The sequence below is a fragment of the Myotis nattereri genome, assembly GCF_964212035.1.
Source record: "Myotis nattereri genome assembly, chromosome: 11".
Lineage (NCBI taxonomy): Eukaryota > Metazoa > Chordata > Mammalia > Chiroptera > Vespertilionidae > Myotis > Myotis nattereri.
Genome location: NC_138086.1, coordinates 47,682,945 through 47,705,025, shown reverse-complemented (window position 1 = coordinate 47,705,025; position 22,081 = coordinate 47,682,945). Strand labels below are relative to the sequence as shown.

The window sequence follows — 22,081 nt, the reverse complement described above, 5'->3', positions numbered from 1 at the left end:
TCTCCACATAAGACGGATGCAAGGCAGCAGGAACTATATTTGGTCTAGTAGGAGATGTAAGTTATTTTTACTGTGCTGACTCCTACCTGACAGTGGAAGACGTACTCTGGTGTGGTTTTCTTGAACTTCATGTTCCAAACCAAGGCCACTCCATCTGGTTCATGGGGAGCATCTTCATTGTTGTTGTAGGAAGCGACCATCAGCTCAGGGTACTGAGTGGGAGAGGTCACACGAATGAATTAGACCAAGATGACAACACAAAGAAAACTTTCTTAATTTCTACAGACACATGCTCTACTACATACTTTAAATGCCACTTGCTTTTTAAGCTGTGGCATACTTAATACCAACTTCATGCCTCAACCTATTGCAATCTGGTTTCTGCCGCCATCATTCCACATGAGCTTGTCATAGTCACCAATAATTACCAAACTGCACACATTGCTGGATCTTTCTGTATTAGCTGGCATGTGGGCTAATCCCTCCTTTCTCCTGTGTTGGATTCCATTACATATTTCTCTCCTGATTTTCTTCCTGCCCACTCTTCTTAGTTCCTACAGGTTCTCCATCTGCTATCTATGTTCCAAGGAAGCTGTTTTATGGCCTATTTTTCCTTTGTCTCTGTATACACATTTTCTCTGGGCGACCTCATCTACTCCAATGGTTATAACAAGCATTAATATGCTGACAGTGTTCAAATCTATACCTTTAGGCTTGATTTCTCTCCTAGCTGCAGATCCTTATATCTGACTGCCACTGGGGATTTCTCAGGGCCGCCCACAGACACATCAGATGTAACCATAGACAAATGAGCTCGTTGCCTTCCATAAAACCTACTGCTCTTTCAATGTTCCCTCTTTTGGTGCCTCATTGTCCAGCCTGGGCACTCCATATTCATTTTTATTGCTTCCTCTTTCTCAACCCCATGTACTATTTCACTACTTCCTCAATACCTTTCCAATGCATGTTTTCTTCCCATCCTTAAGGTGAGAGCCTCCTAAACTAACTTCTTATCTGAATGAAGGCAACAGCTTCCTAAATGGCTCTCCAGGCCCCACCCTCACCTACTTTGTCAACATGACTTTACAACAGACATCTGCTAAGGCACTCCTCTGTTTAAAATACTTTAATGGCTCATTATTACTTTGAAGATAAAATGCAGGTCATATAGGATCCTTCTGTCATTTTCTAACTCTTCTGCTTAATCTCTTACAATTCTCCCTCCTTTCGCCCTCCCACATTCCATGACCCAGCCTCACTGGGCTAGTTCTGAGGGTCACAGATATGGCCTTTGTACCTATGAGTCTGCTGTTCTCATTGGAATGCCTCTTCTGTGTGGTAGACATCATTAACTCACTGTTTAAGATTCAATGCAGGCATCTAGTCCTCCAGACAATCCCAACTAACCATGTACCACCTCCCCTTACCTCTCATTTTCTCCTTGAACATTATGTGTGTGTCCTCTCCCATTAATGCACTTGTCAAATTGTATCATGGTTTTCCTCCACTTCTGTTTCTTACAAGGTTTGAAGCATTCTGAATGTAGAGACTAGTTTTTATTGACCTCTGAGTCTAGGGCCTAGTAACTCTCACCACATGCTAAACTTGTGCCAAAACCTACTGAATTACAGATGCTTTTTAAAAATTTTAGTAACTGTGCTCAGTGGACTTTATATTTAATCCCTTGTTATAAAATAATTCCAACAATTAAACGCATAAGTGCAGGAAACACAACCAGTAAAACCATTAGGACTCCACAGTGAATAGAAATACCTACTCACACTATGATATCTCTGTGCTGTGTATTAATAAACAAACTGAGGAGTGGATCTCATGGGAGATACAACATTTCATGAAAAGGCCACTCCTACCTGGGATTCCATAAGGCAGCCACATTAAAAATTGTATCATTACATATGCAATTATATTAGGATTATAACAGATCCTATCACCCTTTGCTCAAAGATCATTTAATTTCCCCCCTATATTTCACTATGCTGTGTATATATTTAAAAATAGATTATCATAAATTTGAACATCAACGTTTTTCTATCTATAATAATTAAACCTAAGTCTTTTCCGTGGCTTTATTCATTCTTTAAACTCCCTCAATTTAAGAAAACTACACGGGGCAACTTGCTGGTTGATGCAGAAGAAGTACAAGCCTATAATACATGTATGCGGCCATCATTGGACGTAATCACTCTTTATCAGAAAATACTCCTCAGGGGCTAAATCAAAGGCCCATTCAAAGACACTAACATCTAAATAAACACAGAAGTCTCCAGACTGTCCAGCTGAAGTTTAACTATGTCGCATGTAAAAAGGCAACTCTATAAACATCAACACCACCACTATCAGAATGGTCAATGAGCAGCCAGATGTGTCTTGAATTATATACCACAGCTTCACATCTGGGTTTCATCGTCGGCTCCCACTTGTAGCTTTTCTTTTTTCCATTAAAAATACTCTAAATTATTTGGGTTTAAAACTCCTTTAGAAAACAGGGAGAGCTTTAGTAAAATACCAGTGAAATGTCTTTGGTGTAATATTTATAATTGGGATCATAAGTCCTAAAGATATTACTTTAACTCTTATTGCATGTGAAATTTTATGAGTTCAAAAATCTCCTCTAGCATGCCTTTTTCTGTTACTTCTTTGAACATGATTAGTCAAATTTGTTATTCTCCAATAAAAAGTAAATTTCTGAACAATGATTTAACCTTAAATGTTAAAAGTATGAGTTTAAAGAGAATGCGAACAAGTATGAAGTTTATGATTATTCATGAGGCTGGATTATCTAATATTAAACCTAGGAGAATTGTTACCTGGAAATGACCAGATCTGCTCTCAAGCTGTTTGCTCTTATAGAGAAATAAAGTCTGACTTTTATTAAAGAGAAGGGAACCAACATAAAGTGCCCATTATGTTCCAGACAGAACTGGGTGATTAACTCATTTGGCCCTTGCAATCTAAACTAGCAATGGTTTTCCTATTTCTACAGATGGAGAAGCTAAGAGTCCCTGGGTGAGTAACTTGTTCCCAGTTATGCTGCTAATAAGTGAAGACCTGAGAACCCAATTTAAAGTCTGCTTGGCTTCTAGTCCACTGTAGCCTGCGTCAAGTGCCTCCTATGCATTTGTAAGGCACTGTGCCAGCTAAAATGTGGGAGAAGAATGTAACAACAACAGGCTTTGCTCTACAGGAACTCTCCGCTAAGTAGAGGGAAGTGAGACACATGCATGTGTAACTATAATCTCTCTATATAAAAGCCTAATATGCAAATTGTCCCCGTGGAGCTCTACCAGACTGATCACTCGCTATGATGTGCACTGACCACCCCGGGGGAGAGGGGTGGTGAGGGAGGGAGGGCATAGAACGAAGGAAGGCCGCAGCTGGCACCCGGAAGGCCATGATTGGCCCTGATCACTGGCCAGGCCTAGGGACCCTACCCATGCAAGAATTTCATGCACTGGGCCTCTAGTACAAACATACAAGCAGAACATGATATGTGCTAAGATAGGGGCATAAGCAAGTACAGAGGACAAAATAACCATTTTAGTTGGGGTGCTGCAGGGAGAAAAATTGAAAAGGATTTCTAAAAAGAAATGAGCGTTGGGCTTTGTCAAATGGGTAGGTTATTAGGAGAAAAGGGAGAGGACAGTATGGACAAGGATACCAATATGGGTGCAGGATATTCTATTGGGTGTCAGCTGGCTCAGTGATGCTCCCATATCTGGAGATTACCTCAGTAAATAGCTGTCTAACTTCCCAGGGACAATCCATTCATTGCAGGGCTGACATCCAACTGGGCCAATCACATTTTCCTAGCTGGTCATTGTAAATTTTGAACAGAGACACAAAACCTGTGGGCTGGCAAGTGAGTTAGGTTATGATAGCATTTTATTGGTGAGGTTCCCCAAGCTGCCCAGATTTCTACTATTCCTGAGTTCCAGTTGTTTATCTTTTCCACCGATCCCCTAAGCACCTGAGTGGCTCTCCAATAAATTCCCCCTTTTGCTTAAGCTAGCCGAAAGTGAAGAATAGGTTCAGGAGACCTCAGAAGGTAGCATTTGGCAGTGAGCTAAGATGTATGAAGAGGTAAGAAACAGGAAATGTTGGAAATATCTCAGGGCATCCTCATAGAAGTTACTGAGTATAGGCTAATGATTTTAGACTTTACTCTGGGGTGGTAGGAGTCATATGTTGCAACTATTTATACTTGTGCTAATACTCTCCCCACTATCACATTTATTGAGTACTTTTTATGTACTAGACATTTTTAAAAATTGTAAGTTCTTTAAATACATTAACTCATTCAAGAGTCACAATAAGCATGCAAGCTAAGTATTATTACCATCATTTTATGAATGAGGAATCTTAAGCCAAGAGAAGTCAGGCAACATGCCCAACGTAATATTGAGAGCATATAAGTAATTGTTACAAGTGTTAATCTTGAAAGAATACTTATAATGACTCAACAATGTAGAAACTTGAGGTGGGATGATCAGTTAGGATGCTATTTCCAAAACAAGCAAGAAGTTGAGGGCACGGCATAAAGTAGGTGTCAAATCCGTATGTTAGCAGATTTGAATTGGTGTCAGTGGGAGTTTTCTTGCTATTGTAAATTTAATTTGATTTGGCAACTAAAAAATCTGTCCAAAAGTACTCGAGTTTGTATAATCATGACTGAAAGATTGGAGAATGCAATTTACATGTGAGAGGAATACAATACAGTGGGAGTAAGACCATGAGTCTGGTTTTGTACCAGTCTGTCACATGCTATGTGTATAGTATTATTGACCCTCTCTACTACACAATATTCAATGAATGACAAAGTTGATGTAATTCTCCAACTGCTCAAATTTATTCCAGGAAGATATGTGTGGATATTTTGAAAATATTGCAAACTTAAAATGTTCTTGTTTAAGAATCTTGGGAGATCAAAACAAAGCTATACAGAAACCTCATACAGTAGATCCTCGAATAACATTGTTTTGCTGTTATAACATAGATGAGATGCCTTAGGAATTGAACTCTTGTTTATATCAATTATCCCATGGTGAAATGGTTTAATTATATGTCATTTTGTTTAAAGTCACAGAACCTACTTATGATGTTAAGTGAGGACTTACTGTAGTGTTTTCTTTTTTCTCCCCTTTTTCCATTCTGTTCCACTCAGGTAATCATCCTACTAGAGCGTAAGGGTGTGCTTCTGCCCTTCTTTGTTAATGTCACTGGGTTGTATCTAGATACATTCAGGAAGTCTCTTCATCCCATATGCATATAAACATGGTCCTTTGAACCCCACAGAAGTGTTATGTAGGAGCTGAGGGTTCTAAACCTTTTTCGCATGCTCCATATAAAGTACATTTTTCAAAATTGCAAACCTCTTCCTCATAGTGTAGGTAAACAGCTTACACAAAAATGAGGAAAAATAAACGTGGTCTCTCCATGGTAGCATTTCTGCCCTTTACAGGTTCACTTCCTGAAACAAAAAGCATCACACAGAATCCTCCATGGAAGCAAATCCATCCATGAGCAGGAGGAGCTGGCCCTGCCACTCCTCTGGGAGCACTGTCAGCCGACCCAGGGACAAGTACATGTTGCCTTTGAGGAATGTGTCAGATAAGGTTCCTGTGTAATTTCCAGACTCTGAACAAGTGAACAAGCCGAGCTAAGTGTTTCCTTAGGCTTGGATCTGATTTCTGTGCACACACCCGAGTGCACTCACAGACCACCCACACAGCAGCGGGATGAGGCCGGGCAATCCCTGCTGGTATTAGTCTCTGCTCCATGACATGCCTGCTCTGCTGTTTGGATGTAAAAGGAGACTTAAGAGGAGAGAACACTCACCCACTCGGTGGCTGATGACAGTCCGGTTGTGGGGGATTACTCTCCCCTTCAGTTCTCTAGCATGATTAAATGGGGCTCTTCACACCATCTGTTTAACTGCTCTGCCTAGAACACCCTCTTCTCCCCTCCATTTGTCTGAATCCCAGTCTTCTGAGAAGCCCTGTCTGACCAGAAACAGATACCAAACTCCACTGCACTCTGAAAGCACTTGCTATCTGCCCCATGTCATTTAGCACTTACACCCTCTCTTGGTGCCAGATGTATTGCCATTTGTGGGAGGCAGTGGTGAAGAGCATATGCCCTAACGTACTGAAAGGCTTGGGTTCAAATCCCTGCTCTACCACATCCTAGCTGAGTGACTTAGTTTCTCCGAGCTTCGATATCCTCAGCTATAAAATGGAAAGAGTAACAGTGGCCACCTTATGCGATGTTATGAGGGTGAAATAGGATAATGCCATCCGAGCAGCTGGCACAGTGCTTAGCATGTAAGAAACACAAACTAAAAGATAGCCATGATTATTCTTCTTAATAAAAGCACAGATACAAGAAAGCAGAAACGGTGCTGGACATAAATGGCCAGGACTCAGCATTCCTATTCTCCTCACTGCTATGATGTCATTGTCGTTGCAGTAGAAAGCACAGCATGGTCATCGAAAACATGGGCTCAGGGCTCAGACCATCTGGGTTCAAATTCTGCCTGGACCACAACCAGGCTGTGCCACATAACTTCACTACTCTGCACTGGATAAACTGTCAACTAGTTGAGTTGGCCATTCAGCAAACTGGCTTTTGGTTAATTTGCCTGCTTCCACTCTGAATGCCACACCAATAAGTTTAGACTTTTTTCTTATTGATAATAGGGATTTTTAATCTAGGGGGTAGAGTGATCAGATTTGAACTTTAGAAAGATTACAGCTGAATCTTGAACAACATGGTTTGAACTACATGAGTCCACTTATATGCTGAATTTTTCAATAAATATGTATTCGGCCCTCTGTATCCCTGGCTTTTGAATCCACGGTTGGGAATCCATGGATGTGGAGGGCTAACATTGTTCTACACTGTTTTATAGAAGCGACTTGAGCATCCATAGATTTTGGTACCTGTGGAGGGAAGGGGAGAGTTGGTCCTGAAACCAATCACCCACAGATATCAGGGGACAATTGGGAATTTATATACATATTTTTTACTGTATGTGTGTGTGTGGCAGGGGAGGGGGGTGTTATCCCTAATCCCTGCATTGTTCAAACTATATTTGACTTGATGTTCAAAAGATAGGTGGACAAGCATAGATATAGAAGGTTAGCAATACTACAGTTGTAAGGTGAGGGATATATGAATAGAGAAATAGACAGTTTTGGTGACTGATGGGGTATGGAAGATAAAGGAGAAGTTGCTAATGTTAATGATGAAAGTTCTGCTTTGGCCCTTGGCTATGGCTTTCACATAGAGAGAATGTAGTGGCAAAAAAAGATTTATAATATGTGGAAATAATGACTTAATGGCATGTTTGAGATTCTGTGGGGCCCCTGAGTGCATCTGTCTGGGGTGTAAAGTGGAATTGAGGAGAGATAGTAGATGGGAGATATAAGCAGGCTGCCCCCGTGGTGGTTGAATCCATAGCAGTGGAGGAAATCTCCCACAGAGACCCTGTCAGGAAGAAGAGTGAGGGCATGGCCATGAGGACCACAAGGGGGGAGGAGAAAAAGACACCTTAGAAAAGACTGAGAACTAGAGGGGAATAGTGTGTGGAACTCTGTGGAAGGATATTGTTTTTAGAAGAATGGGAAAGCCAACAACACTGGAATGTCAGGGCCAAAGAAGGCTTAACAATAGCCCCAGGATTTGACAAATAGAAAACCACTGGCAATCTTAATGAGAGCAGCTTCACAGGCAGAATGGCCGGGCCCCTGTCGGGTACCTGGCACATAGTAAGTACTCAATATATAAGGATAACAGAGAGCAAAACTGAAACTGAAACCTCAGGAAAATAAGAAAGACACCCAACAGGCAGAGAAAAAATTGTAGGTTAAAGAGCATATCCAAAAGTAGTGAAGCAAATTCGTGTCTCTCTCTCTCTCTCTCTCTCTCTCTCTCTCTCTCTCTCTCTCAAATGCCATGAGAACACAAGCCCAGTTTGTCCTATCCCAGCAATAATTCTTACCTGGAGAGACCAGTCCATACAGGTGACTACTCGGTGCTTGGACCAATGCTCATCATAGAACTGACGATTGAAAGAAAGGTTGGCTCCAGCCTGGACATCCCTAGGAGGGTTTAAATATCAAAGATAAATATGATGCTTCAGAATGGGGCTTTGTCTCTTCTGCTAATGCTGAAAGAATGAAATGGAAAAGCATGGTACACAATACTCCCTGAAGCCAAAGCATCCAATTATATAACAAACTCTGTTCGCAAATTAACTATCAAGGGTCTCCTTTATGAAAAACTCTCTCTAACCTGGCCCAGAAAAGGTTTCCACATGTCCCAAGCCTGGTATGAAATGTCAAATCTGTTTCAGGTTCTCATCTTGACGAGTGCTAAAGGAGTCTCCTCCTCTCAGTAAGTTCTATCCTAAAGCAGAGTGTACTAGAAATGTCCCTGTTGTCAAGGGAGCACACACACTTGGCGATTCTTTGAGATCAGTGCCCTTTTATCTGGCCTTAGACCAGAGATGATGTGCATGTTTCTCTTTACCAGTAATTTCTGATTAGCTGTAGTGGTTGCCTCCCTGCTCAATAGCAAGTGGTAAGTTCCACCATGAGACAGACATGCTGGAGAGGGGGGGTGGGGGGTGCACCACGCATATGAGATGCTACACATAGACTAAAACAGCATCGGGGTCTGGAATAATTACACTTTGGCCAGTGTTTACTTGGCTGACACTCAGCTGGCCACCAAACCTCCTCTCAAGAGCGCTTCCCTGGTCGTGCATTTGCTCCATCGACTGAGTGTTTCAATTGAGTCATGTTTATTCTCTGCCAGCAGCTTTTGGATGTGCATAAAAAAGTGCCTACATTTCTTGGGCTTTGGTTCAAGAAATTTCTCCACACTCACCTTTTTCTTTCTGTTCATTTGCTTCATTCCGTTGGCTTGCATCCTGCATCACTTGTACTGGGTGACCTGGTTTTAGATTATTTTCTTAGGCTCTAATCAGCTGACTTATTCTGAGTTGATATTTTTTCCCTCCTGTTAACCCTTCTGCATCTCCACCCTTGCCAACTCAGGCAAGAGGTATATGCACCCAAGTAACTGTCAGGAAGCCAGGATAACAGTGGGCCAGACACCCAGAAGGAAATAGCACCTAGAAAAACCAACTGAGCCACAGAGTGGGCTTTTAAAAAGAAAACAAACATTTCAGAACATGTATATTCAAAACACTATTGTCTCTTTAACTGTTTAGGACATTTCAGAACTCCCTTTTGAAACTGTGTATGGAGCCTCTGTTGTATTCCTTTGAGTGTCTTCAATGATGATAGGTTGTCCTTTGAGAATGTATTTGAATTTTAGAAATAGTAAAAAACTCAGGTATGATGAAAAAGGCAGGGGATCTCACCTCCTCATATTGTTCTTGGCAAAAAGAAATTGGTGACTAAAAACCAGCTATTTCTATTTCTTAGGAAGCTCATAAAGTGCCTCTTTATTATCCCCACGATGATGGTTAGCAGCCACTGCCTTTTACAATGTATAGGTTGCAGTCACAGAGAAAGTCATTTGGGGCCACTTGCTTTTATTGATTACTTTTTTATTTGTTTTATCTGTAAATATATCCCTGCATATGTGTTTCTAAAAAGGCATAGACACAGAATCTTAAGGTGTCTAAAGAAGAAAACATTTCCAGTTTCTATTCACTGTCTCCCACATCAGTTAAGGTCTATCTTGTGTTTATTTCCTTCAGTTTCCTGTTTGCTTAGACATAAAAAATAGATCTACTGGATATAACATAAATCTCCTGCTGCTGCTTATAAGGGTGTTTTGTCAGAGGACAAAGTACATATGACTCTGCCAGCCTCTATCACCTGGCCCGTTCCCCAGATATCAAGTTCAAAAGCATTTCACGGAAGCACATGATAATTACAAGGAAACTCTAAGCCAGGAGGTATAACCAAAGCCCTTAGTCAAAGCTGTTTAGCAAGATCAACCCTGGAATTTCATCCTCCTCTGATTTGTTAGATTTGGGATTTGCAACGGTGACACACATATGAATTTAGAATCAACAGATAACTTATCACTGTATTTTTTAAAAATGCACACAAGAAACTAACCCATCTTTTTCCTCTAACTCGCGACCACTATAGTCAAAGAAGATGTCCGAGTCTTCGGCCAGCGCTCTTTCAATGACCCGGATGGTCCGATCAAAAAAGATGAGAAATTCCTCTGAATGAAGGATCTGCTGTTTCTCTTCTTCTGTCAGCTCCCTTGGAGGGGCTTTTTATGTAAAAGAGATTGTTAGGAGAGAAAAAAAAAAGGACAATTAAAACATTTCAAGAGGAATCCAACTCTTGAAAGAGACTGCTTATCAAAGGAATGAGAAGACACAGCGAGATAAGCCCTTGTAAATAAATATCCAGTCTAAATTACTCCCACATTCACAAAGAACGTTATTTGCAGATGTATTCACTGCCAATTTTACAAAAAGATTTCATATCTGGCCTACTTACTGTTTGGAAGAGCTGAAAAATATTACCAATGAAAATAGATTGGTGGGTTCTAGGCAATCAGTTTTGAATAACGTCATTGTCTTTAAAACTGAAAAAAAAAAGGCTGAAATAATGAATATTAGAGAAATCTAAAACTATGTATATTAGAGACTACTGTAAAGCTGCACATATTAAATAATTAAGAACTACCCATGCTATGATCCAGATAGCACCTGTCCTCTTTCTCTGGATAAATTCATTTTATTTTAGATGATGACCTGATAAGGCTGACTGATTGCTATATACATTCCACTCAAACCCTGACATGTCCTCCCAAACCCCTTTCACCCCAAATATCTTCTGTTTGTACACAAACACATGGAACAAATAAATGCTTCTGTGAGACACCTCACAATTGCTTGTATGCCTCACTTTTCTAGCATGGTCGAGCTTATCACGAATCCTGAAGATGCAAAGAATGAGGCAAAGAAGATGAAAAAACAGCAATATGTCATAGTCTCTGAAAGAAAGTTCGCTTCAGAGTCACAACTAAGTTACATAAACTGTTTCTTCAGTAGCAGGGTTTACATAAACCGGTAAAGGATTAGGAACTCTCCCAGACTGAGAAAGCCTCAAGGGCAGAAGTTGTCAGCTGAGCCTTTGTGGTTCTTCAGGAACCCCATTCAACTCTGGGCAGGGAGCCCTCGGTCCACATTTGATTGATGGCTCTTTCCGTGGCACCAGAAGTGCCTGAAGTTGAAGCTACAGAAGGGGGTAGTGCACTACAATTACAGGTGGGTCCCTGGTGGAATCACTCACCCACTGGCTTTTCCAAACACTTCTACCACCATCCCTGTATAACCAGGACCAATGTCCATATGGCCACATGGTCAGAGGACTCTTTCAGGTGCGGGCCTGGAGCATAATGTTTTATGTAAATGTTACTTGCTTCTATTCATGGTCTCTCAAAGCCACTGTTCTGAGAAATGGGAACTGACCTAAGCTCTCCTGCAGAGCCATGGAGGGAATCACAAACTTTTCAGGTTCATGATGACTCTCCCGTTCCCACCGCCCCTTTCCTGCCTTAGACCACAATGGGGGAGGTTCAGGGACGGACTCCACAATCTGCCCTTGTACAAGAAACTAGCATGACCCTGATGTAGTTGTTTCACACCTTGAAAAATGCTCTCCAGGTAACATTATAACAAAACAAAAAAAGATAAATCCACTCCAGCAGAAGATCTTCTCCAAAAACAGCCCATCCCATAGTTTTTAAATATAGTTAGAAACACTTCTTTGCTGCTGAAGTCTCCAGAACCCGAAAGATGCCAGTGTCTGCTGGGACTCTCCCAAGAACCCCCATCAACTTCTGCTGAGCAGAACTGCCCAGACACTGGCTTGAGAAATAGTGAAATGGACCATAACAACAAGAACTCTACAAAACCAACATTTCCTGTGCCAAATGTTAGCTTCGATTCTTCAAGCAATTAAAGGTCTCTGGGCAAAGCAGGCCATGATACCTAAACACTAATTCTGGTTTAAGGGTTCAAGTTAAATACACTGGGCAAATAGTTAAGTATTTAATCATTACTCTTTAGGTAGCAATTTAGTAGTCTACTTCTTAAAACTCCTATATATTAGTATGAAATTCAATTTTTTCACCCATATGTAAGTTCAAGAAAACAGTAAAACCATTCAATGTAACTAGGCAAAGTAAATAAATAAATAAATAAATAAATAAATAAATAAATAAATAATAACCCTACAAAATATGAGGGTTATTTTATTTTGGTTAGTACTGTTACATAAATAAATAAACTTCACTAAACAAGGGTACTATAGGACCAAGGAAAATGTCTTATTTTAATAGCCTCGGTTAGCCTCAGTCACTGTTGATGGATAACCAAGGCACCCTGGAAATTAGGCAGAGACAGGACTTTTCCCCTTTATTCCATTTTTATAATACTAAAAAAAAGCTTTCTATTCTCTGTTTATCTTTTCAGCTCCTTCTATTTCACCTGTATCTTTCCTTACAGGTCCATTACCTTGACTAAAAAATAGTATCTGTGTAATTTTCTGTAATTTTTTTCTCCCCTGTAGCTTATTGTCACTTTGATCTCATCTTTCAAGACATACAACTTCTCTCTAAGAGAAAAATAAATGGCTGATCAAAGTGTATTTGCAAAGGCCAAGTTCAGGTAGGTGAAGCAGTAGCCTCTTCAGATATTATATTTGACAATACAATATTTGGCTTAAAATTAAATTGCTACTGGAGCAAAACAAAAGATATATCTTATATTAAGCTTTGATGTCTAACAGGGATCAAATGACAAGATTTGTTAGCACAAAATAATAAGATGCATGTGCAGACAAGTAGTTTTTTAACATCGTAAATAATATTCAACTTAGGAGTTAAGTAGGACCACAGGCATTTTTGACAAAATCCCAAAACCTCCCATACTTAAAAATCTTTAAATTGATAAATGTTGTTACAATGTAATGAAAATATAATGGAGCATCCAAGAACCATAATCAAAAGCTGCATTCGGAGATGAAACATCTCCAGACATCATATTTTATGAAAGAATATTGGTTGATTAATGGAATCCAGGAGGTTCAAAATACAAGCATAAACAATTAGAATCGGAATAGTTTTGCCCCAGGATAATCCCCAAATCCCCCCTGAAATACTTGTTTCTGCAGCTTTTCCCTATCACTGGAACCTAGTCAATTTTTTAATACACTCACTGCATGAAAAGGGCAGGATTAATTTAATAAGGCATATCAGAGGAAAACATGGGCATTATAATATTTTATTTTCTTATAAGAAATATTATAGCAGGTTTTTTTTGCAAAAAAAATGTTTATTATTTCGGCAAAGAGCTAACAATAATTTTTTCATCTAAAGTGACCTTAAAAAGAAAAAGATTCTTTGTAAAAAGCAGAATATGTGAATTTGACTTACATGTGGTCCAAATGACATGACAGATTTCAAACTTAGCAAAATTTACCTGAACAGTTATATTTAGCTTGAATAACAAATATGAAAACACGTGCTGCATTCATAAAATTCAAAGTTAAGATGGCTGCCTAATTCTGTGAATTCATGTCCTGCAAAATAAAAATCTAGTATACATTTTATTTCAGGGTTTACTTTATATTCTACTTATTGTAGAAGTGTTAATTTATCTTGGTTTTACATATGAAAACACTTTTTTAATGTCTTTCATGATTAGTTTAACCTATTTTTTCGAGTTTTCTTATCGGCCTTAAGGTGTATTTTTTCAGTTTCTTTTTAATTTATTTATTATATAGTATATCTTTTGGGTTCTTGGAATTTTTTTTTCTCTGTAAAAATGTAAAATTCATCATGAATTTCACAATTTCTAGAGTCTTTTACAATATCTTTTTTTTTGGTTAAAAGTTATTTTTAAAATATTCACTTGTCTTGCCTTGTTTCTATGCTATAGTTTTAAATTTCAATATAAAAATGACATTTTTTAATGTTTTTCAAGAATATATTTAAAAGACAAAAAACAAATAAACAACAAAACCCACAAAGCTTAAGTTTAAAATCAGATTAAATAGGAGGATGGCTCTTACGAGAATTTTACAGGGAAATCAGTTCATAAACAAGCAACCCAAACCACACTAATAGAGAGGGCATCCTCCACTGACGTTAATGTGAGGTTCAGGAGCTGACATGCATTTACAGGAGTGAGGTTTCCGATGCTGTTGTTGCAAACCTCCAAACCTGAAGACACAAAGACACTCCCATATACAAATTCCCTACATTTTGATTAAAAGCTAAAATGTACCTGCTGTTTTTCTCTACTCTGTTGCGGACAACAGAGTGAAAACAGTCAGACATCAAACCCATATTTCTTTACTGTTTAATGCATTTTGATGTCACATGGGCAAAAATGTCAAAAGCCAGTGAGCACTGATTATTTTCCCATCTCCCCTTACCACTTTTTTTTTTTTTTTTAACTCCAAAACAGGCCAGATTTCTCAAAAATGTGTTCACTGGTTTGAAACCATGTATGTCAAGTTTCAGCCCAGAGCAAATTTTTATGGCTGAGTAATAAATCCCTGAAACTCAGGGTTCATAATGGAAGTGCTGACACAGCCCTAACTACCATGCAGCCGTGTGAATGGCGCCACTATTATATCTGCTGGAGATTCGTTCAGAAGTTTGCAAAATACTGTCTTGCTTTAAAAAACAACAACACAGAGTTTGATGCCATCATAAACATGCTTTTAACCCATTATGTGCTAATTTGCAGAAAAGCCATTAATAGAGAATAAAGCTCACCATGCAGCAGTAATAGAAAATGTATTGCAAACATCTTCTTGACTTTTAACAGGACTTTAATCAATTCCATGAAGCATGAATAACAGTTGAAATTAGAGGGTGTTTCTGCTCAGAAGTGAAGAAGGTGGTTGCAATGTTTTGCCAGAGTAGACAATTTGGAGGTTGGGGTGGGGGGGTGGGGGTGGAGGAGGGTGGTGATCTGTGCCAAGACATGCAAAACATACCCCAGCTCCTTATCCCCAGTACATCTTAAGGACATTTTGCAAAAGGAAGAAGCAGGTATCTTAATAAATTCTGATTTATTTTATCTCATGCTACACCTGTGTCAATGATATTTTATTCACCAGCTTTAAAAAAGTATGTTCTTAGTAGAAGTTTGAATGTGAAATCTCTTCAATCAAATCCATTTAGAATCTCTCAAGAAAAGTAACTTTATTCCCTTCTGTGGATGCCACTATTAAAGATGAATCCACTCCTTGCCCTCCATTGTGCCCCAGAACTTGACTGTACCAACCTCAGTGCCTGAACAGACTGACGTGAGTACATGTGACCAGTATGGACCCTGTCCTCCAAATGTCCCCAGTGACAACCATGTGACACACATTGTGCCAGAGCCACAGGCATCTATAAAATGTGAAATCAAATGGGCTTCTAATTAGAGTTATGTTGACCTATATTGTGGGCATTTGGTAGGAAATATGGAAGGATCTTTTAAATCCACACTCTGTTCTCACGGACAGTCCATTGATCAATAAGAATGACAATTTCAAAGTTCTCTTTTATCTGCAGGGCTGAGAATCTAGAAGGGATATAAATCGGATTTTTAGGGAAACATCACCTGTAGTATTGTCTTCCCCTTTCTTTTTCTTTGTTATAATTTTTAAAAATTTCGATTACAGATGACATACAATATTATATTAGTTTTGGGTGTACTGATTAGACATTTCTATACCTTCTGAAGTGATCGCCCCATAAGTCTACTACTCACCTGACACCATATGTAATTATTACAATATTATTGACTATATTCCCTATGCTGTACTTTACATCCCATAACATTTTCTCTTTTGCTTTAGTTTCCTTGTTTGTTTGTGTGTTGTTGTTTTGCTTTCTTGTTACGTTGTCATTGGGAATATATAACAAAGCTTCTAGATAGCACAATAATTGATAACAAATGTCTTATTTTATCATTATTCAGTAATAATTTTACTGAAATCATGCCTGGATTTGTTGCTGGAATTGTGGATGGTTTGCACTCTATTTGCCTCTATCAGTCAAAATAAAAAATGACTCTTGCTTTGGAGATTAAAGTTCATGTTGCTAAATGTAATGTATTGAACAATCATAGAAAACCTTCCCACACAGGGGGTGTACATTTAATTTTTATTTACCTCTAGAGTCCCTTATGGTAATAAAATAAATAAATCAAATAATGACACAATTTAGCTCCCACACCATACCTTCCTTCACTTCCTGTTTTTTGTCTTGATTTTCCAATTCTGAATCGTGGCCAATTTTAGGTTCCACCATATCCTCATCATCTTCATCCTCTAGAAAAAAAGGGAGAGAGAAATGCACTATTATCGTTCCTTCAAATCAAAGCCTTTGGTTGATGGTGGGAGGTAGGGGCAAAGGGTAAAGTTCCAATCATTTAGGGCAACTTCTAAGTGAATCAGTCCACAATGAATGCCCAAGATATATGTTCATGAATATATAAATAAATTATCTCCAAAAGGAGCCTCTTTGAAAGTCCCCCCAAGTTGCTGAGAAAGCTGTCCTGAGTCAGCACCTGCTATGCCCATCTCCAGGCCCTCACCACATGGGATGTCTTGGAATTGCCTCTCTGACCTCTGAAGCTTCTTCAGAGATGGCCCCAAAACAGATCTTAAAATGTTTCCACCTGGGGCACATTCTCCACAGGGGACACCTGCTGTACAGACGACTCATTTCCAATTTAATTCTCACCAAATTAATTTGTTTTTGACCTACAGGAAAGGGTTAAATACAGGTCTGACCCCAGGTCAAATGCCATTGGCAAGTAAACCACCAGGGGTAGGGCCCCCAAAAGTCCTTGCCATTGGCCTCTGAGAAAGCAACCAACCCACATGGCATTTACACATCCAGAGCAGCTCATGCATTAATGTGAATTTAACGAGCACTACCAAATGGACCCAGGAGGCTACCACTGCCAGATGTTATAGTGCCCTTCCTGCCCTATGCAAATGTGTGCTCACTCTCTCTCTCTGCTCTCAACCTGCCTGTCTCAGAGGCCCCTTTCATTGTAGGCCTCTTGGAATCATCAGTCACGATGTAGGGGAGAGTCCAAAGGTCATAAGAAAATCCAACTTATAAAAATAAAATGATCTAAAGAATTAAAACTTGCTTTCACAGTTTTTACTATATTACCCTCACTCTTAAGTATTATATTCACTGAAAGTTACTGATTTTGGTGGTTCAAATGGAGTTTAAAATAAATGACTTGTTTTCCTTCCCTCATACATTCATTCATATATTCATTCATTCAACAAATATTTACAAACCTTCTATAAGATCTCAAGCTCTCTATATAGTCCCATTTCCATCACAATAAATCTTGAGACATATTAACTCAAAACTTCAGTACCAAACAACTAGAGAATGCCCTGTAAATGCATACTTAAATGTCCAAATAAATAAGTATGGATAGCCTGAAAAGTAACTCCAAAAGTTCCCACTATATTAAGCAAGTGATTTGTGTAAGGAATATCAATTTTTAAAACATGGACGTATAAAGTATAGCACTGCAATTTAGATAATTAAATTTTAAGTGGGAATTTTCATTGAAATATATTACTCTCTACACATGTATATAGGTTGTGTCATCAACCTCATTACCTTATAATCACACTATATATACATATCAGAAGAAAATGTAAAACACTTTTAAGGAAAACTAATTTATTAATAATACATTTATTAATACACACTGATGAAATAAAAAGTTGCACTGAACTTTTGAAAAGAACACAGATTTTTAGATAAATAAATCTTATAATGTTAATAACGCCTCTAAGACCTTATCCCTATATAAAGATATTACTGCTATCTACCCACTGCAAACCTGCTTGGAAATTCCTGAATAAAACATTCACCAACACATGTTGTATCTTCACGATCCAAAGACCTAACACAAAGCCTGGTGAGGCACTGGCTGAAGGGAAGTGTCCTCTCCTGCTAAACTTTGGATGGGGAGGCAATTTTCCAAAGGATACTGATTTGCTGAGAAAATGGCCCCATTTCAAAACATTCTAGAGGCATTTTCAGAAAATGCAATGGATTCAGCAGCAACACCCTGACACTTACTAAATGCCAGCAACTCCAACAAACAAAGGTGGTTAAGACCCATGTTATTATGTGTTGAACTGGGCACCCCCAAATTCATATGTTGAAGACCTAACCCCAACAAGCTCAGAATGTGACCATATTGGAAATAGGGTTGTTGCAGATATAATTGATTAAAATGAGGCCATACTGAAGTAAAGTGGGCACCTATTATGCCCACAAAAAGGGAAGGTTTAGACAAAGACTCACACACAGGGAGAACGCCATGGGAAGATGAAGGCAAAGATTGGGGTGATGCTTTCACAGGCCAAGGAGCACCAAAGATTGCCAGCAACCCGCCAGAAACCAGGGAAGCGTCATGGAGAAGTTTCTTCCTCAGAGCCTCAGAAGGAACCAACTCTGCCAACACCTTGATCTCAGAATTCTAGCATCCACAACTGTGAGAGAAAAGCTTCTATTGTTTAAACCACTCAGTTTCTGGTACTTTGTTCCAGCAGCCCTAGCAAATGAAAATGCCAGGCGAGTGCCTTATGTCTACTGGTATGACCTATGCCCTAGTAGAAGAGATACAGGAGATACACAATAATAATACCTACGGCAGTGATGAATGCTTGACATGCATACTCATTTATCAGAACTTGGTACCATTAGGCCAATTTTATAGATGAGGAGACAGAGTCATGGCCCATCCCCCAGCAAAAAATACCAGAAAACCTCCAAAGCATGTCAAGCCATTGCACATGCTGTCCCCCTGCCCACAGAACGACATGAAACAGAAATGCCGAGGAAGAGAAAGGCCTGAAGTACAAGCAGGTACGATATTCAGTTGCAGTACAAGGAGGCGATCGTGGAGGCAGACATCGCATGGCTTCAACATGGGCCGCTCTTCCACATAAGGCTGAGCCGAGGAGAAGTTAGGTTTCACATCCTGGAGAGCTACGCAATGGGTGGTTTTATTATTCAAGAATATACATGCTGCATCCAAATTCTGCTCTCGTTTTCATTTCAGAACCCACTGCCCTGAGACCTGACCAGCCAGCCATCCTTACTATAAATTCCTCTGGTCAGACAGACACACAACCTGGGTGGGAGCAGGATGTCAAGAGAAGTAACTGATCTGAGTTCGAGACTGGGGTCTACCACTTGCTAGCCTCTTGATGTTACACAATTCAGAGAAACTCTCCGAGCCCTGCTTCCTCCTTTGCTGAGTGGGGATAAAAATCCTTTCTTAAGCCATCAAGAGAGTTGGGAATACTTGTTCCCAGAAACCTTCAAGCTGGTGGTGCCTTAGCTTTTATGTCAACACAGATTTATTGAGCACTTAACAGCAGGACGTACCTGGTGCTGGGAATCTGACAAAGAACAAGACAGACGAAAATCTCTGTGCTCAAGGAGCTTCTATTCGAGTTGCTGCAAAGAAGCCTCAAACCAATAAACAAAACATGCACTGTATCAGGTAAGTGCTGGGGGGACTAGAAAGCTGGGAAGGAGAGGGAGAGTAGAGATTTAAAATAGAGTGGTCAGGAAAAGCCACACTGAGGTGACATTTGAGTAAAACATTCAAGGAGTTAAGGGAGGAAGCCGAGTGAAGATCTTGGGGAAGTAAAACTAATAACAAAGTACTCCATCTCATTCACCAAGGGGTGAAATGGGTCAAGTTCTACATTAATTTATTATCAGTCCCATTCACTACGGGGTTGTGCTTTTATCAGAGCCATGTGGTCTCTACATTCACATCTTCTAGTTCTTGAAATGAAGCCAGTTTCATCAAATGACTTGAATGAGCTTAAATAGTATCATGTTCTCACCGGTCACAGATATAAGGGCTTTTGTTTTAAACATTCATTCCTGGAAGCGTCAAAAAGCAGCATCATGACAGAAAGTGGCCCTTAGAATTTATTGGGAAAACATTATTCTATAAGGGCTTGGCCATAGAAAGGGCTAGGTTTGTGATAAAAATGTGCTAGTTTATATAATGTGTTAGGTTATCTAATTCTTTAAATAGAAAATCCTTCCCCAGAGAATACGTGTTTGATGAGGGTGTTTTGTTTTTTTTAAAAAAAACCTAACAAATATCTATTGTGTTTATAATATGTACAAAGTCCTATAATGAGATACTGTGAATAAGAGAGAAACAAAATTTTTAAATAGTACCTGCCCTTTTAAAGTGGTTATAAACCAGTTGTAGGCATTAGTTTGTAGTGGCCACAGAATTCTTTGTCCATCAGTCTTTTAAAGACACAAAGTAAGAGTTTCAGGGGATTTGTTAAGGAACTAACACAAGAGACTGGTTTGTTTCTCTGCATACTGAAATGTTTGCCTTGCTCAGCAAAGAGAGTGTATTTTCCTTTAAGACTCAGGTTTCCTTTCTGGTGCAATTGGAATTACTTCTGTTGAAACCATTTTCAAAACAGTTAAATAACGGTAAAGAAAAGGATTTATGTAGACCCACTACAGACTACTGATATATGAGTTGTGCCACCAGTTCATACCCGGTTACATTTCCTCTGAGATCGGAGGGGAAAAAAATTACCACCCATGTGTGGTTTCCTGTACCAGGTCCACACCAGAAATTAAACTAGTGGCAGGAGTTAATGACCTGTCAGTGACGGGGCTAATTTCAAACAATGGCATCTTTGGGACACATTATTTTATTTAGCACCCAAATTCTGCCTCTCCCGTTGTTGCATTCTTTCCCTCTAACGTGGGGAAAATCTTTAGTAACCACTGTCCTCCTTCCTTAAGTGTTTCGGAAGGTCTACGAAAGAATAGTTGCATGTTCAGCAGCAATCTCCCGTAACACTTAGCACAAGGCCGGGCCCTTTGTGTGAGCTCCACAAGGGCTAGTTTCCTCTTCCAGGCTGTGGTTCCAGTAAAGCCGACGTAGTCGATGTGCATATGCCGTCGTCGGATTGCTGAACTGCTCTGATGGCCTCACAGATCTGAGATACTGGGAAGGGAGGGTAGTGGGATGTCGTTACTGCTTGGCAATACAATAGAAAAGTCCCCTTCTGTCTGGGGAGGGGGCATGGACCCCTTTGGGGTGCTGACATGCTGGGCCCTGCTTTCTTCTCCTGAAGCCCAAGGGAAGACATTATGCTATGCTCCATCTCCTGGTGGCCAGGACACAGGTAGTTAGTTACCTGGGCAGTCAGAGCTGATGCTCCTAACTGGGGCTTTGTCTTTAGAGTCAGGAGACAAAGCTGAGGGGACATTAGGATTCATTTTGGGCAAAAGGCCATAGCAGCAATGGTGTCCAACATTTTGGTCAGATCACTCCAGGGGCCCACTGTCTGGGCTGGTCCCTGCCCTTTTCCAAGTTTGGTCCCTTGGCCTCCTGTTGATTCAGTGAACACAAGATTTCCCTCCAATAAATCTCACTAGAGGCGGTGTCAGCATGAGATTTCCTTCTAATAAGTCCCACTGGACTTGGTGCCGGTTCCTTGCAACCAGCACTCCAGTGACACAGGGCAGCCCTCTGTGTAGAGAATGGCTGTGTTTTATAAGGTCAAGGGGATCTCACTTTCCTGTCCTCTTCCAGGGCCTGCAAAACCCCATCATAAGAGGGTGTGGCCGAAACCGGTTTGGCTCAGTGGATGGAGCGGCGGCCTGCGGACTGAAAGGTCCCAGGTTCGATTCCGGTCAGGGGCATGTACCTGGGTTGCGGGCACATCCCCAGTGGGGAGTGTACAGGAGGCAGCTGGTCAATGTTTCTCTCTCATCGATGTTTCTAACTCTCTATCTCTCTCCTTTCCTCTCTGTAAAAACTCAATAAAATATATTTAAAAAAAAAAAAAAGAGGGTGTGAATGCCCGGATCGAGCCCTTGCTGCCTTATTCTTGGCTTTCCATGAGGGGACTGCGGCCCTTCCCACAAGCCATCGCATGGGAGACTGCTAAGTCTGGTCAGGGGCAGGACGGCAGGGAGCTCAGTAGGCCATTTCACTCCATCT

The 22,081-nt window shown here is 40.1% G+C and overlaps 1 protein-coding gene across 9 annotated transcripts in view; it reads right to left on the bottom strand.

Annotated features, from left to right (window-relative positions):
- The window catches only part of DYNC1I1 (dynein cytoplasmic 1 intermediate chain 1), a 276,554-nt gene that overhangs the window by 105,315 nt on the left and 149,158 nt on the right, over nt 1-22,081 (bottom strand). For 8 of the 9 annotated variants that reach the window (XM_081102249.1, XM_081102252.1, XM_081102256.1 and 5 more), the window contains 4 exons: nt 16,269-16,358; nt 10,119-10,281; nt 8,021-8,120; nt 87-212 (listed from right to left, as the gene is read on the bottom strand). In XM_081102249.1, coding sequence (XP_080958375.1) covers nt 87-212; nt 8,021-8,120; nt 10,119-10,281; nt 16,269-16,358 — 479 coding nt within the window. Of the gene's footprint in view, nt 1-86; nt 213-8,020; nt 8,121-10,118; nt 10,282-15,032; nt 15,057-16,268; nt 16,359-22,081 lie in introns of all 9 variants that reach the window. The other variant, XM_081102250.1, reaches the window with a different exon arrangement.